General features: G+C 40.9%; 1 protein-coding gene across 6 annotated transcripts in view; it reads left to right on the forward strand.

Annotated features, from left to right (window-relative positions):
* The window catches only part of LOC127808948 (uncharacterized), a 144605-nt gene that overhangs the window by 13630 nt on the left and 115388 nt on the right, over positions 1-15587 (forward strand). For all 6 annotated transcript variants that reach the window (XM_052347697.1, XM_052347698.1, XM_052347693.1 and 3 more), the window contains exons 2-3: positions 7006-7140; positions 7272-7298. In XM_052347697.1, coding sequence (XP_052203657.1) covers positions 7006-7140; positions 7272-7298 — 162 coding nt within the window. The remainder of the gene's footprint in view (positions 1-7005; positions 7141-7271; positions 7299-15587) is intronic.

The raw sequence follows: 15587 nt of genomic DNA on the forward strand, positions 1-15587 counted from the left end.
TACAAACCTTGCACCTCAATACATATTCCCACACATACTTCCTTAGTTGCGGCCAGAAAAACAACTGTCTGACTTTGTGATATGTGTTTTGGATACCCGAGTGTCCTTCGATTGGAGATCCATGTAACGCATGAATTATCCTGTCCTTCAGCTCCTTGCAATCACCGATTACTATCTTGCCTTTGTATCTGATTACTCCATTGGTTAGTGAGTACCCTGGTTTGCTGGTGGTGCTCATGGTTAGCTGTTCTAGAAGATCCTTGGTCCATCCGTCTGTGTGATAGTTGTCAGTAATTTCTTGGAACCAGTCGGGTACCACTGTAGATATGGTTGCAGCCATTCCTTCTTCATGACATCGAGACAATGCATCTGTTGCAACATTTTCTTTGCCCTTCTTGTATTGGATCACATAATCTAAGCCCATGAGTTTAGACATACCTTTTTTTTGTAGTTGGTTGTGCAACCTTTGTTGTAAAATGTATTTCAAACTCTCATGATCTGTTTTGATTATAAACTTTCCTCCTTCCAAGTAGTGGCACCACCTTTCTACTGCCATTAGCACTGCCATCAGTTCTTTCTCATAGATACTAAGGCCCTGATGTCTTGGGGCCAGGGCTTGGCTAAGAAAAGCCAAGGGTCTTCCATCTTGAGTCAATACCGCTCCTATGCCCGTGTTGCTTGCATCTGTTTCTAATGTAAAGGGCTTATCAAAATTCGGCAACCCTAGCGTAGGCACGCTGCTTAGAGCTACTTTTAATTGCTCAAAGGCCTCTTCTGCCTTAGTACTCCATTGGAATCCATTTTTCTTTAACATTTCTGTTAGCGGTTTGCTTATAGAGCCATAGTTCCTCACAAACTTTCGATAGTAACCAGTAAGCCCCAGAAAACCCCTTAGGCCCGTATGTTGGCAGGTTTGGGCCAAGCCCTAACTGCCTCAATCTTCTTAGGGTCAGTTCCCACTCCAGCTCTTGATATAATGTGCCCTAGATACTCGACTTGGGACTGTGCAAAGGCACATTTCGACCGCTTGATACATAGCTGATTGAATCACAAGATCTCAAATGTAGCCCTAAGGTGGTTAAGGTGTTGGTCAGCGGATGAGCTGTATATTAGTATGTCATCAAAAAAACCAGCACAAACTTTCTGAGGTAGGGTTCAAAAATCTAGTTCATGAGGGCTTGGAATGTAGCTGGGGCATTCGTGAGGCAAAATGGCATTACGGTGAACTCAAAATGCCCATGATGTGTTCGGAAAGCTGTCTTGAAAGTGTCATCAGGATGGACTCTAATTTGGTGGTATCCAGCCCTTAAGTCTAGCTTAGTAAATATGGTTGCATGTTTGAGTTCATCGAGTAGATCATCAATGATGGGAATAGGAAACTTGTCCTTAACAGTTATGGCGTTAAGCTGTCTATAATCAACACAAAAACGCCAAGCTTCATCTTTCTTTTTTACTAATAGAACGGGGGAAGCAAAAGGGCTGTGGCTTGGGCGGACTAGAGATTGATCTAACATTTCCTTGACCATTTTCTCAATTTCGGATTTGAGTTTAGGCGGATATCGGTAAGATCGGATGTTAACAGGTTCGGCCTGAGGTATGAGAGGTATAGTATGGTCTAAGGAACGTTTAGGAGGTAAAGTCTTAGGTTCTACGAAGAGATCTTGATATTCATTCAGCAATGAATCTAAAAGGGTCAGTTCAAGTACCTGTTGCGAAGATTTTGAGCTTACTGTCTGAATTTGTTTCCCTTGCTGATTGCTAGCCTCAATGGAAAATAGATGAGCCACCTATGCCCACTTCTTTTTAAACATTCGCTGTAACTTCTTGCCCCTTATCAATTTGCATGCTCCTACCTCCATGCGGCCCTGCAGTACCACTCTTTTTCCCTTTTTGTCCAACGTTACCTCCATTTTATTAAAGTTAAAGCTAATGGGACTCACTTCCCGCATCCAATCTACCCCCAACACAATATGACAACCCCCCAATCTGAGTAGTCTAAGATCAGCCTGGAATTCTTCCCCTTGCATCTCCCAACAGAACCCCATGTAAGCTGATTTGTTGAGAACTTTATCTCCATTAGCTATCGTGACTGATAATGGCTGTGTTCTCGCTGTTGGCCACCCCATTCTTTTAGCTGTTGTTTCATCGATGAAACTGTGGGTACTTCCACTGTCGATTAACACCATGAGAGAATTATCGTGCACCTTCCCTTCTACTTTAATAACTTTGCTGTTAGCCACTCCTTTAATAGCGTGTAAGGATATGGCGCCACTGCCCTCGTTCTCGTCTTCTTCTATTGCTGCCCGTTCTTCTGTTTCATCTCCTTCCTCCTCTCCGTCCAGCAACAGCAGTTGTTTTCTACATTGGTGTCCTGGTGTGTACTTTTCTCCACACTTGAAACACAATCCTGTTATCCTCCTTTGCTCCAACAGTTTGTCTTTGCTCAACGTATTTAGAAGGGATGCAGGTAACGCAGAATACTTGATATTAGGGCCCGTCCTGATTGCCTCTCTTCTTGGTGGTCTACCACCCTGATATACCATTCCTCCTTGGGTTCCTCTGATCTGTCCCCTTTGTTTCTTCAGCAACACATCAAACGTCATTTCCTGTCGGTAAGCCCCTTCTGCTGCCTCCGGAACCATCCGGGGCCGAAGAACTTGGACTGCTGATCGAAGCTCCTCATTAAGTCCTCCTATGAAGCTAGATACAAAATAATCTTCAGTGAGGCCGGGGTTCCGATTGAGCATCAAGAACTTGAGCTCTTCGAACTTCGCTTGATAGTCCATCACGGATCCTTCCTGTCTCAAGCGATTAAATTCTTGTACTATATCCAACCGTCCCCGTTCTCCGAATCTTTCATTGAGGCCTTGAGTGAAGTCTTCCCAATTATAGTTCGCTCTTACCCTGGACCATCCTTGGAACCACACATCTCCTTCATCGTGAAGATATGCTACTACTAAGGCCACCCTCTGAATCTCTGGTACTTGGTGAATCTCAAACAACTTCTCACACCTTCTCAACCACCATCGCGGCTTAGTTCCCTCGAAGGTTGGGAGTTCCAGTTTAGGAAATGGAAATCCCCGCCTTCGGTCTACTACCGGTTCATCGCCAACTGTCGGCTCTTCTTCCGACACGGTAATTCTAGCTTGTTGATGCGGTATACCAATTCCCTGTGGAATTGGTTCTGTCCGTTCTCTAGGTGGAAAGTTAGGGGAGATCCTTACTTGTGGTTGATTTGCAAACATCAACATAAATTGTTGCAGCTGATCCCGCAACAAATTTCCTTGATCTCTAACGTTTTGCCATTCCTCTCGGATTTGCAATCGCATATCCCCCCTGAGTCGATCGGCCAGAGCCTCCAGCTTCCTATCCACCGCCGATCCGATTCTTTCTTCCACTGTAACAACTCTTCCTTGCATTTCTGATACTGTCGCTGTTACCTGTTGGAGCTGCATCTCCATCTGACGCATCCTCGTACCATCCGCCATTGATTTTGATCGCCTTCAAACAATCTGGCCCGGAGCTTGCTCTGATATCAATTTCTCAGATTCTAGATCTGACCTGCTAAATTGAGAACAGCGAGGGAAAGGGAATAGAAGACTTGAGAGAGATGGGAGGGAAAATAGAGAGAAATTTAGGAGGGAAATGAATTAAGGAGGAAACTAATTTCCTGATTTCATTCAACATGTTCAAATAAGGCGCCTTGATCAGTTTATATACTGATCAGAATCAATTAGGCGCCAAAAGCCGTTGGCTCGCCCATGCGAATGCACAAGTGGCCATGTGCACTTACAAGTGGTCTCCGCGCGTGCTGAATATGCTTTCACGCGATTATGCATGCTGGGACAGTTTCCCAGCTAAGCACAAGGATTTATTTACATCCTATTAGTGCAATTATACTATTATTTCTACTAACAACTAGTTAGCGTAACACAAGCATTAATGAACCGAATTTTTCAGCCCTACCTGAGGAAGTTCATCCTTGTATTTTTTGATGACATCTTCATTTATAGCCCTAATTTTGAACATCACGTATCTCACATTCGTACCACTTTTGAGGTCCTTAAATTTCATCAAATGTATGTCAAGTTTTCTAAATGTACTTTTGCTGAGAAATAAGTTGAGTATTTTGGACACATAATTTCAGGGGATAGGGTGAGGACTAAGGACTGAGGACTAATCCGAAGAAGGTGGAAACAATGGTAGAATGGCCTAGACCCATGATGGTGAAAGAGCTAAGGGGATTTTTGGGGTTGACCGAGTATTATTGAAAATTCATTCAGGATTATGGACTGATTAGTAGGCCCCTAATTAAATTGTTTAAGAAGGATGCTTTTTAGTGGAACCCTAGGGTTGAGGCAACCTTCTTGGCATTGAAGAAATCTATGACTCAAGCTCCAGTGTTAGCTTTACCAGACTTCACCAAGCCTTTTATAGTAGAGACTGATGCATGGATAAGGGCTGTCCTTATGCAGGAGGGAAAGCCATCGGCATTTATCAACCAAACTTTTCCCAAAAACAAAAACACTTGGGATTAAGTGTGTATGACAAAGAATTATTGGCTATTTTGGGAGCAGTGGATAGGTGGTGGCATTACTTGGAGGGATGTTCGTTTGTAATCAAAACAAATCACGAAAGTCTCCAATTTTTGTCACAGCAGAGACTGCATACGCAGTTGCAAAGGAAGGGTATATCTAAACTAATGGGGTTAGATTATACAATCCATTACCAGAGGGGAAAGAAATATGTGGTTGTTGATGCATAGTTAAGAAGGGAAGAAAAGGGAAATTGCCAAGCCATTTCAGCTATAGTTCAAGAATGGATCAAGGAGTTAGTGGCAAGTTATGAGCACACAGCTTGGATAAAGGAGAAGGTGACACAATTGTTTGTGCAACTAGGGAATCCTTTGGGTTATACACTTGGTTCGGTATAAAGGTAGGGGATGACCAGTCCTTGAAAGAAAGGATCTTGAAAGCACTCCACTGCTCACCTTTGGGAGGTTATTTTGGAGTGCGGGTGACTTATCAAAAGGTGAAACAACTGTTTTTTTTTGGCTTGGGCAGAAGAAGGATGTGGTGCAATTTGTGTTGTCATGTGCCATATGTCAGCATTGCAAATAGGAGCAGGTGTCTTACCCTTGGTTGTTGCAGCCTTTGTCCCTTCTTGAGTAGGCATGAGATGGTATTTCTATGGATTTCATAGAAGGATTACCAAAATCAGAAGGTAAGGATGTTATCTTAGTGATAATGGACCGTTTGACCAAATTTGGCTATTTTATCAGCTTGACACATCCATTTATAGCTCCGGAGGTGGCACAAGTATTCTTCGATTATGTGGCTAAAATCCATGGAATACCTAAGTCTATTGTGTTTGATCGAGATAAGATTTTTACTAGTATTTTTGGCAAGAATTATTCAAGAAGTTGGGGGTGGGGTTGCATATATCTATTGCATATCACCCACAAACCGACAGCCAAACGAAGAGGGTTAGTCAATGTGTGGAGGCATATTTCTGTTGCATGTGTTTCACTAAACCTAGAAGCTAGAACAAGTGGTTAGCCCTAGTATAGTGGTGGTATAATTCCAGTTACCACAGTGCTATTAAGAGGAGTCCATTCAAGGCTATGTTTGGTTACAAACCCTCCCTTTTGCTTGCTCTTTCAAGTCCAAATCCTACTGTGGCTGCAGTAGGACAGTACTTGCAGTAGAGGTAGTAGATGTTGACCATTCTCAAGAAGGAATTAGCCACTGCCCAAAATCCTATGAAGCAAGTAGCTGATAGAAAAAGAAGTGACATGTCGTTCAATGTGGGGGACAAAGTTTATCTTAAGGTTAGACGATATTTACACCCACCTTATACATCTATTCCAACTTCTAAGCTGAGTCCTAAGTATTTTGGGCCTTACACTATAGTGGCCAAGGTGGGCAAAGTTGCTCACAGGTCGCAACTTCTAGAGGGAGAGAATTCTCAACTTGTGTTTCATGTTTCCTTGCTCAAGCAAGCTAAGGAACCTCTAGTTAATATGAGCCAGGATTTGCCACCTGCAACAGAAGAAATGGAAGAAGTGGTCGAACCTCGGGCTATTATGGAGAAGAAGGTCATCTACCAAGGATCACTGCCCTTAACTCAGGTCTTGGTATAGTGGTCCCACCTCCATCCAGAGCACACCACTTGGGAAAATTTGCTTGACTCGTTGAAGCAATTTCCCAAGGCTATAGGTCTACTTTAATTCTCGGGGACAAGAATTGTTTGAAGAAAGTGGAAAATTGTCACGATCCTAGGGATAGGAAGGGAATATCAATAAATTATAGTTATAACAGTTTGAGAATATTAATAAATTACAGTTGTAACAGTTAGTTAGATGGTAGTTATGGGAAGGCTGTAAACTGTTAAGGAGTTGGGTGATTGTTAAGAGGAGACTATAAACGTAATTGAAGGTGGTAGGAGAAGGGCATTGAATAACATAATTATCTTTCGTCTCTCTCTCTCTCGTCTCTATCTCTCTCTTCCTATTTGGTTCTATGTCTAGAATTCCATAATTGTCCAAGCCCAATTCTTGGGGCTTGACAATGTGTAGTTGCTTATCTAAAATGAGGAAAAGAAAAATTTACTCTTGCTTTGCCTTTTAGTTTTTAAGAATTATGAATTGTTTATATGTGCCCAAATTCATGTCTTTTTTTTTGGGGGGGGGGGGGTCGCTCACCCATTTAGAACAACTATTTCTAGGAACATAAGAACGTGCAAATAAGGTTTTGGCACAATCATAATTAGTGGCAAAACCATTTCTGGATAGTTTCAACATGACATTTAAACTATTTTTTTTTTTTTGTCAGTATGGTTTATTGTCCCTTCATGACTACTCATGTTGAAAATAAATTAATCTTATGGTCATGTATCATACACACTTTGTTTATGGTGCATGAATTGGGATCAAAATAATTAACAATTGATGTGTTTTCATCTCTGTCTTAACTCTTTTTCTTTTTTTTGATTTTCTGATTATAGGGTCGAGTATCACAAGTGTCTCCATTACGTCTTAATCACTCAAGGAGGGTAGGTACAGGTCTGAAAGCTCGCATGACGGTAGTAGATGAAAGGCTTGAACATGGAAGAGATCTGATCAAGCCTTCTGATGTTTTGGTATTGAAACTTCTCTTTTTTCTTTAATCATGTTCAGAAAGGAAGTCTCAAGCTTCAAGGCACGTGGACATTGATTATGTTTGAAATGTATATACATTGGATTTTGCTTATTTTTTTCTCTCCTTATGCAGGCATATGATCTTGTTCAAGGAGCACATGTAAGTCTAATGTATTATGCGTTCTTTTCTTTTCTTATTAAAGATGAATGTAGTCTGCTGTCTTGATTTTACCAAGATTCTAATGCTTCTTATTTGTTTGTATAAAGGTATAGAATGCTTTTACAGTTCTCTGAAGTGTCTTTCATCTTCTTGTAGTTATAGTTGATGTTGATCCTGATGTAGATTTTCTATTAACTAATGGTAGTTTTCCACTTCTCCAACTAATCTAGTGTTCCATTGCATATTGTCTACTTGTTGAAATGGTCAAAAGGTTTCTTATGTATTGTTGCATTGTTGTGGCTTTTACTAGAGGCAGCTTTGTAGAACTGCTGCAATATAGTTGCAGAAATTCATAGGTGTCGCTATTGCTATTAATTCAATTGGGATGCTGAGATCTTATAAAATAGGCTTCCCCCCCCCCACCTGATTCCAACCCTTCGTTCTTTTTTTTTTTTTTGTCCTTTTTGAGACAAGTTTTTTGTAATAGAATAGATTTGCTATGACAGTGTTGACACAGTGAGGTTAAATGCTACACTAGCTTAGACATATAGAAGTGCTAAAGAGTCACCTGCTCTAAAATTGTTGATTACCATTTCATCTAAAAAGCTTAAGCTGTTAGAGGGTGACACAGCGTGTGTGTAAAGAAAACATATAAAGAAATCCTTGAAACAATTAAGTTTCAAGTACCTTTGAAAGAACAAACTTCAATAACCAAAGCTGGACTCTCAACTAGGCACAAGAATCGAAGCTACGTGCTGGAAAAAACCAAACTAGTTTGCTAGAATATATTGAATAATAAAACTGATTACAACTCCTAGCTTTTAGGTATATTTATAGAGTTTGGCTAATCCATCTAATACTTGTAAATAAAATCCAACTAGAATTCTAATAGAAATAAAACCCTAACAAACATGAAATAAAATTAACATCTTAAAATATATGAAGTATTAAAATACTGTTTCGCTACTATTTTGGTGCTACTGTTTTGGTCTAGTTGGCTAACAAACATGAAATAGAACTAATATCCTAAAATATATGAAGTATTAAAATACTGTTTCGCTACTGTTTTGACGCTATTGTTCCGGTTTGGTTAGGTCGGCCTAGGGTTGATTGGTGATCGCATCATTCACTTCCACTCGAGAAGAATTCGTCATTGAATTATGATCCAGGTATGATAACTCAATATTCGACAAATACAAAGAAAGATTAGCAATATTAAATGTTTTGGAAATACCCATTTGATTAGGGAAATCCACAACATAAGCATTATCATTGATCTTCTTTGTAATTTGACCATACTTCTTTGGCTTGAGCTTGTTTTGCTTTCCTGTTGGAATCCATTCCTTATTCAAGAATATCATGACCATCTCCAACCTCAAATACCTTGTGCTTCTTATGTTTGCCAGTTACTGCTTTGTACTTTTTATTCGCCTTGTGCAACTTTTGTTTGACATCTTCCTGAATCGCTTGAACTTGCTTGGCTAAGTCACTAGTTGCAACATTGAAACTTGGTACCTTTGGCAACTTTACCAAATCCAATGCATGATTAGGAACTTTCATGTATATGATGGAAAATGGTGATCTTCCTGTTGAGCTATGCAGGGCGTTGTTGTAGGCAAATTCCGCTTGAACTATGACTAGGTCCCATTGTCTTGGCTTGTCTTTGCAAACACTGCAAATCAGATTTCCCAAGGTATGATTCACCACCTCTGTCTGTCCATCAGTTTGGGGATGCGTGGTGCTGTTGAAATTCAAAGATGAATCGAATATCCTCCACAAGGTAATCCAAAAATGACTCAAGAACCTTGAATCACGATTCGAAGTAATAGTTTTAGAGACTCCATGTAGTCTAACAACCTCCCTGAAAAACAGTTTGGTTGTAGCTACTGCATTTGCTGTCTTCTTGCATGGAAGAAAGTGCGCCATCTTGGAAAACCTGTCAACCACTACAAAAACAAAATCATACCTCGTTGGGTTCGCTGTAGACCCAACACGAAGTCCATAGACAAATTTTCCCAAATAGCATTGGGAACAGGCAATGGCATGTAGAGACCAGCATTAGAAGATTGCCCCTTAGCTGTTTGACATGCATAACGACTGGCCACAATAATAGAAACATCTCTCCTTACTCTTGGCTAATGATACCTTCCCATAACAGCTTCAATAGTCTTGTCTTTGCCAAGATGCCCTGCTAAGCCATCACCATGCAAACTCCGAATAATTTTCTCATGAAGGGATGTGCAAAGGATGCACAACTGATTTCCCTTCATGAGAAACCCATCATGAACATAGAAATCTCTTGATGGTTGCTAAGACATGTATCATTCCCACACGTGTTTGAAATCATCGTTTGTTGCATATAATTCTTTCAAGCACTCAAACCCAACAATCTCAATTCTAAGAGTCTTGATCAAATCCACACACCTACTCAAAGCTTCTGCCACTCAGTTATGCTATCCCGACTTATGCACAATTTTATATGGAAATTTATCAACAAAAGCAAACCATCTAGCATGCATATCCCTCCTCAGCTGCCTTTGGCTACTCAAGTACTTAAGAGCTTGGTGATCTGTGTAAAGAACAAACTCTTTGGCAATCAAGCAATGTTCTCGTGTTTTAGGAGCCCTCACGGCATAAAACTCCTTATCATAAGTAAACCACTTTCTCCTGGCTTCACACAACTTTTCACTGAAAAATGCAATTGGTCTCTTCTCTTGGGACAACACATCACCTATTCCCACTCCATTTGCATCACATTCAATCTCAAACAATTTGTCAAAGCTTGACAAAGCTAATATAGGAGCGGTACATAACTTCTCTTTTATCAATGCAAAACTCTGCTCTTGTTCTTCACCCCAAGGGAACTTCCCTTTCTTTAAACACTTAGTAATTGAAGCCACAATACTATTATAGTGTTTGATAAATCGCCTGTAGAAAGTTGCTAATCCATGGAAACTCCTCACATCATTGACATTTTTAGGGGCTGGCCACTCTTTAATAGCTTGCAGTTTTTCCTCAACTACCTTTATGCTTTCTTTGCTTACAACAAAGCCTAAGAACAAGAAGATCTCACTCATAAAAGTACACTTCTTCAAATTAGCATAAAGTTTGTTTTCCCTCAACACCTCCTGAATATGCCCCACATGCTCATCAATAGACGTACTGTATATCAAAATATCATTAAAATACACCACAACGAATTTACCAATGAAAGGACATAGTACCCGATTCATTAGTCTCATGAAAGTGCTCGGTGCATTGGTTAGTCCAAAGGGCATGACTAACCACTTAAACAACCCATCCCTCATCTTGAAAGCTGTCTTCCACTCATCTCCAGGTTGAATTCTGATTTAATGATAACCACTTTTTGAGATTAATTTTGGTAAAAACCACAACCCCATTAAGTTGATCAAGCATGTCGTCGAGCTTAGGAATTGGAAACTTATACCCAATAGTAATCTTGTTGATGGCTCTGCTGTCAACACATATCCTCCAACTCCCATCTTTCTTTGGTGTCAATAATGATAGCATTGCACATGGACTCATGCTAGTCTGAATGTGCCATTTTCTCAAAAATTCCTCTACCTGCTTATGCAAAATCTCATTCTCCCTATGACTCATTTTGTAGTGTGGTAGGTTAGGCAACCTAGCACCAGGAATCAAGTCAATGTGGTGTTGAATATCCCTTATAGGAGGTAGCTCATTAGGCAACTCCTCAAGAACCACATCGTAAAATTCCTCTAACAATCCCTGCACCTCCACTGGAATTTTATTCACCTTCAATGGCTCACTTAAGCTCTCTCCTTTAACAACCAACAAGTGAACCTCTTGGGTATCCCTACACTCCCTCACAAACTCAGTGTGCTTATATGTAATGGTAAGAAAATTCTGCCCCTCCACTTTAGAAGCTTTGGTTTGGTTCTTTTCCATTATGGGTAACAAAGTATAACGCACACCCTCTTTCTCAAGCTGATATGTGTTCTTCCTACCCGAGTGCTTAGCATTGTCATGACCCTAGGATTTAGCTAGGGTCTTAGAAGGAATTGGAAGGAATTTGGAGAAGAACAGAGAAGAAATGAAGGGGAAGATTGAACAGAATTAGGGAGAAAGGAAAGAGAAATGAGAGGGAGGATGGAGAGAAATTTAGAGAGAAATCAGAATATTCATTTATCATTCAAAACATAATCATCTCCTTTTATAATGGGCCTTTTAATAGGCATAGGTAGCTCCTTAACTAATTTTTAACAGCACCCATGTGCTCCTAACAAACAATCAAATATCTCCTAACAAACTAATATAAGCCTATGCAATATATCCCTTTATTATATCCCTATCACAATATTACCCTTCTAATCCTCCTAGGGATATGACAATTCCCCCCCCCCCGAAATGTTTCTTGTCCCCAAGAAACTTATTACCACCTAGTTATTGCTTCTTTATCCAATGCCTGCCTTCTCTATCTGATTTTTCTTTATTTCTTTCCTTGTCCTTCTAGGCCTTTTCTTCTTCTTCGTTCTTAATTATCCAAGATCAAGCCCCGTCGTAATTCGGCCCAGAACTTCAATAGGAGCAATCTGATAGAGTTCAAGTTCAATACCAGCAGCAATTGTTCTTACACCTCCATGGTGCACCACAGCTACACATTGAAAGATATCAATAGCATCCTCGAAATGCAGCAATGGGGGATTGCAGATTTGCCTTGGATACTCATACCAAGGCCGTTTGTGAGCATTAGCATTAGGAGTTGCTGCAACTTCAATTTCAGCCAACGATTCATCCCTCCATACAGTAGACAACAACTTGGATTTGCTAGTGGAAGTAAAAAATAGTACAGCAGCAGAAGCTGTGTTCCCCTTAGCAAAACCTTTGGCTTCTTCCGCTATATCCCTTAGCTTTCCTCCAGGTAGTGTTGTCTTCACCTTCTCATTGCCTATTTCATCCGAAGTTAAGGATAGTTCAGCCTGCTTCGGAACCAAAATCCCATTGAAAGAATGCCTCTTCTCAACCTCCAACTTCTCCCTTACTGCCAGTCCAAGTTCATCAGCCTTAGGGTCAATTCCATAGAGTCAATATAAGATTCTTCAGGTCCTTTGATACCATTTGCCTGATCCCATGCTGTTCCATCAGCATCTCTATCTCTCTGTTTCTTCTTCAGTGCCTTCAATGTTAATTCTTGGAGCTTGGCACTATCAGCAGCATGCTTAAGAGTCTTGGGCTGAAACACCATCACCGTTGGCCTCAACTCTTCGTTCAAGCCAATTAAGAAGCTTGAAACGAAATAAGACTCTGTCAAATAGCGGTTATGATTGAGCATGAAGGCCATCAGCTCTTCAAACCTCATTTCGTACTCCCTAACTGATCCATCTTGCTTGATTTTGTAGAATTCTTCCACCACATTAGACAAACATCGATCTCCAAACATCTCCCCTTGCAGCCTTTGGGTAGTTGCCTCTTTAGGTCTTCTCACTTCTTTTTCATATTCTTTCCAATTAGATGAAGGAGGTGGTGATGAGAAAGAGGAAGCATACCTCTCAGTATTCTCTAGGATATTTGGAGTCAGTTTCTTCATGGATGATTGACGTTGGCGGGTGAAGATGTCCATGAGACCTTGTAGTTGATCCCTCATTTCATCTAGAAACCCATTCACCCTTCTCTCAAAGTGCCCCAACTTTCTCTCTAAGTTTCCAAAAGGAGCATCCAATGTCATGACATGACTGTTTAGTGGAGTTGCTGATTTTTTTTTTTTTTTGCAGTTGTTTTCCTTGTTTAGTAGCCTTCAATTTGAATTGGAAACCACAACCCAGGACTAATTGTTTAGTTACGATAATCCAACTCTAGACCTTCAAATCGGAACTGAGAAATCATTTATCACACCCAAATCCCTTTGTTGAAATTAATTTCAGTAGCCTAAAAATCGAATTGGAATCGTATTTCTGCTTCATTCTGAATTGCATATGCCTCTTTGCCTTTTGAACTTTATCGTTCTTGCCACTGGATCACCACCTTAAGCCACCGCTAGAGATTAATTCCGCCAGAAACGTTCCAGCCTTAATCGCCTATTTTCGCAGTCAAACCTTCCGCTTCTCTTCCACAAGTCGAACTGGAAGCCCAGGGTCCTTCCCATGAGTTCGATCAATTTTGTTGCAGCCTCTAGAAAATCAATTGACTCCAAAATAACTATTATGCCTTCGCCCAATTAAGAATCAATCTCCTCCCAATTCAACAACCTGGAATCCATTGCAGTCTCCTAGTCTGTCTGTTTGTCTCAATCGTTGCTTCCAATTTGCACACCTACTTCGCCTCTGAAACAACAATCACCAAGGATTCACAATCGCTTGACTTCCCTTTTGAGTTCACCTTCTTGTTTAACTCCAAGGTCCGATCGGAACTGTTGGTCTTACTTGCCTGAAGCACCGACAATCACCAGGCCCATAGGAATTAGATGCGTTGAATTGCCTTGGCTTTAGCAACTTTGATCGGAAATGCTGCTCGATCAATCGAAGCCCAATTCCTCCTTGCATCGGTCACCACCCAATCACCGTCCACAGGTTCCCAGCCCAATTGTGCTCGCCTCTGGTATTTTCGAAATCTGGTAGCAACTACAATGGGTTCAAGAAGTCGCCCAGATCCACTTCTTACCATTTGGGTCGAAATCACTGACCAATCAAAGCGGCAGTACCCCACAGAACTCCAGTCGGAATTTCTCGATCAAAATCGCAACACCCAGCCACGCCTACAGGAAGCTTATCGGTCTGGTAGCAACTCTCTGGGTCATCCGCTTCACCTCCGACGGACTCATGCTCGCCTCAACAGTTGCACTTCAGCAGTCATAGACCACCCTCCCTTCGTTGCCTTCCAGCCGAACCCCGCTACACAACCGTGATCTCTTGGAACTCTTACACCAGTTGCGACTTCCTGGTTCGTCTGCTGCCAAGCCTCATATTCTCGCCTCAAGCGCCTTCTGACTTGGAAATTAGCAGCCTAGGGTGTTGGAACTCACCAGCAAAGAAGTCGGCGGAATCCGTCTCTTTGAACGGAATCCGCGTACAGTTTCGAGTCGAAACTGCTTTGCTTTCCTTCGACCGGAAATTAGCAGCCTATAATCACCGTCGGAACTCACCGATAATCATCGTTAGAACTCGAATCAAAACCACAGCCAAGGATGGACTACTTTGATATCATTTGTCATGACCCTAGGATTTAGCTAGGGTCTTAGAAGGAATTGGAAGGAATTTGTGGAAGAACAGAGAAGAAATGAAGGGGAAGATTGAACAGAATTAGGGAGAAAGGAAAGAGAAATGAGAGGGAGGATGGAGAGAAATTTAGAGAGAAATCAAAATATTCATTTATTATTCAAAACATAATCATCTCCTCTTACAATGAGCCTTTTTATAAGCATAGGTAGCTTTTTAGCTAATTTCTAACAGCACTCATGTGCTCTTAACAAACAGCCAAATATCTCCTAACAAACTAATATAAGCCTATTACAATATTACCCTTGGAAAATGCTATTGGTACACCTTTGTGTACTCCTTGGGCTACATAAAGGTGTACCAATGACAAAAAAACCCCCCATGAGGCGCATAGAGGCGCGTGAGGCGCATGGTATTTTAGTCATAATACCCCCTTATGTAGCCCAAGATGTACAAAATGGTTGTACATCTAGTATGATTCATTACCCTTTTATTATATCCGTATCACAGTATTATGCTTCTAATCCTCCTAGGGACATGACAAGCATCCACATCAAATTGCCAAGGCATCCAAATAAAATATGGCAAGCATCCATATCAACAATATCACGATAGACTTCGTTAGAGTACTTACCAATAGAGAAAGGCACCCTGTAGCGTTCATCCACATGTATGCCACCAACTTTTGTGATCCATCCACTCATGTAAGGGCTTGGATGTTTTTCAAGAGTTAATTGGATCTTCGCCACCACGTCTCTTCCTATAATGTTCTCCTGACTTTCACTATCAATAATCAACTCAAAGATTTTTCCTTTTATCATACACCTCGTGCGAAAAAGCTTATGCCGTTGAGTAGTATCTTTATTCTTTTGAGATAGCATTAACTTCCTCACTACATAGGTATACTTTCCATGTCCATACTCTTCCTCGTTATCCTCCCCATCAGGCCCGTAATATACTTCCTCTTCAGCAATATCTCCTCCTCGCTTTCTACAATGTTAACTGTTTTCCTTCTTGGGCAATCATTAGATCGATGCCCAACCTCATTGCACTTGAAACACTTTAAAAGAATAGGCTTTGCATAAGAATTAGGGGA

This window comes from Diospyros lotus, chromosome 8 (assembly GCF_014633365.1).
Source record: "Diospyros lotus cultivar Yz01 chromosome 8, ASM1463336v1, whole genome shotgun sequence".
In the NCBI taxonomy this organism is placed as follows: domain Eukaryota; kingdom Viridiplantae; phylum Streptophyta; class Magnoliopsida; order Ericales; family Ebenaceae; genus Diospyros; species Diospyros lotus.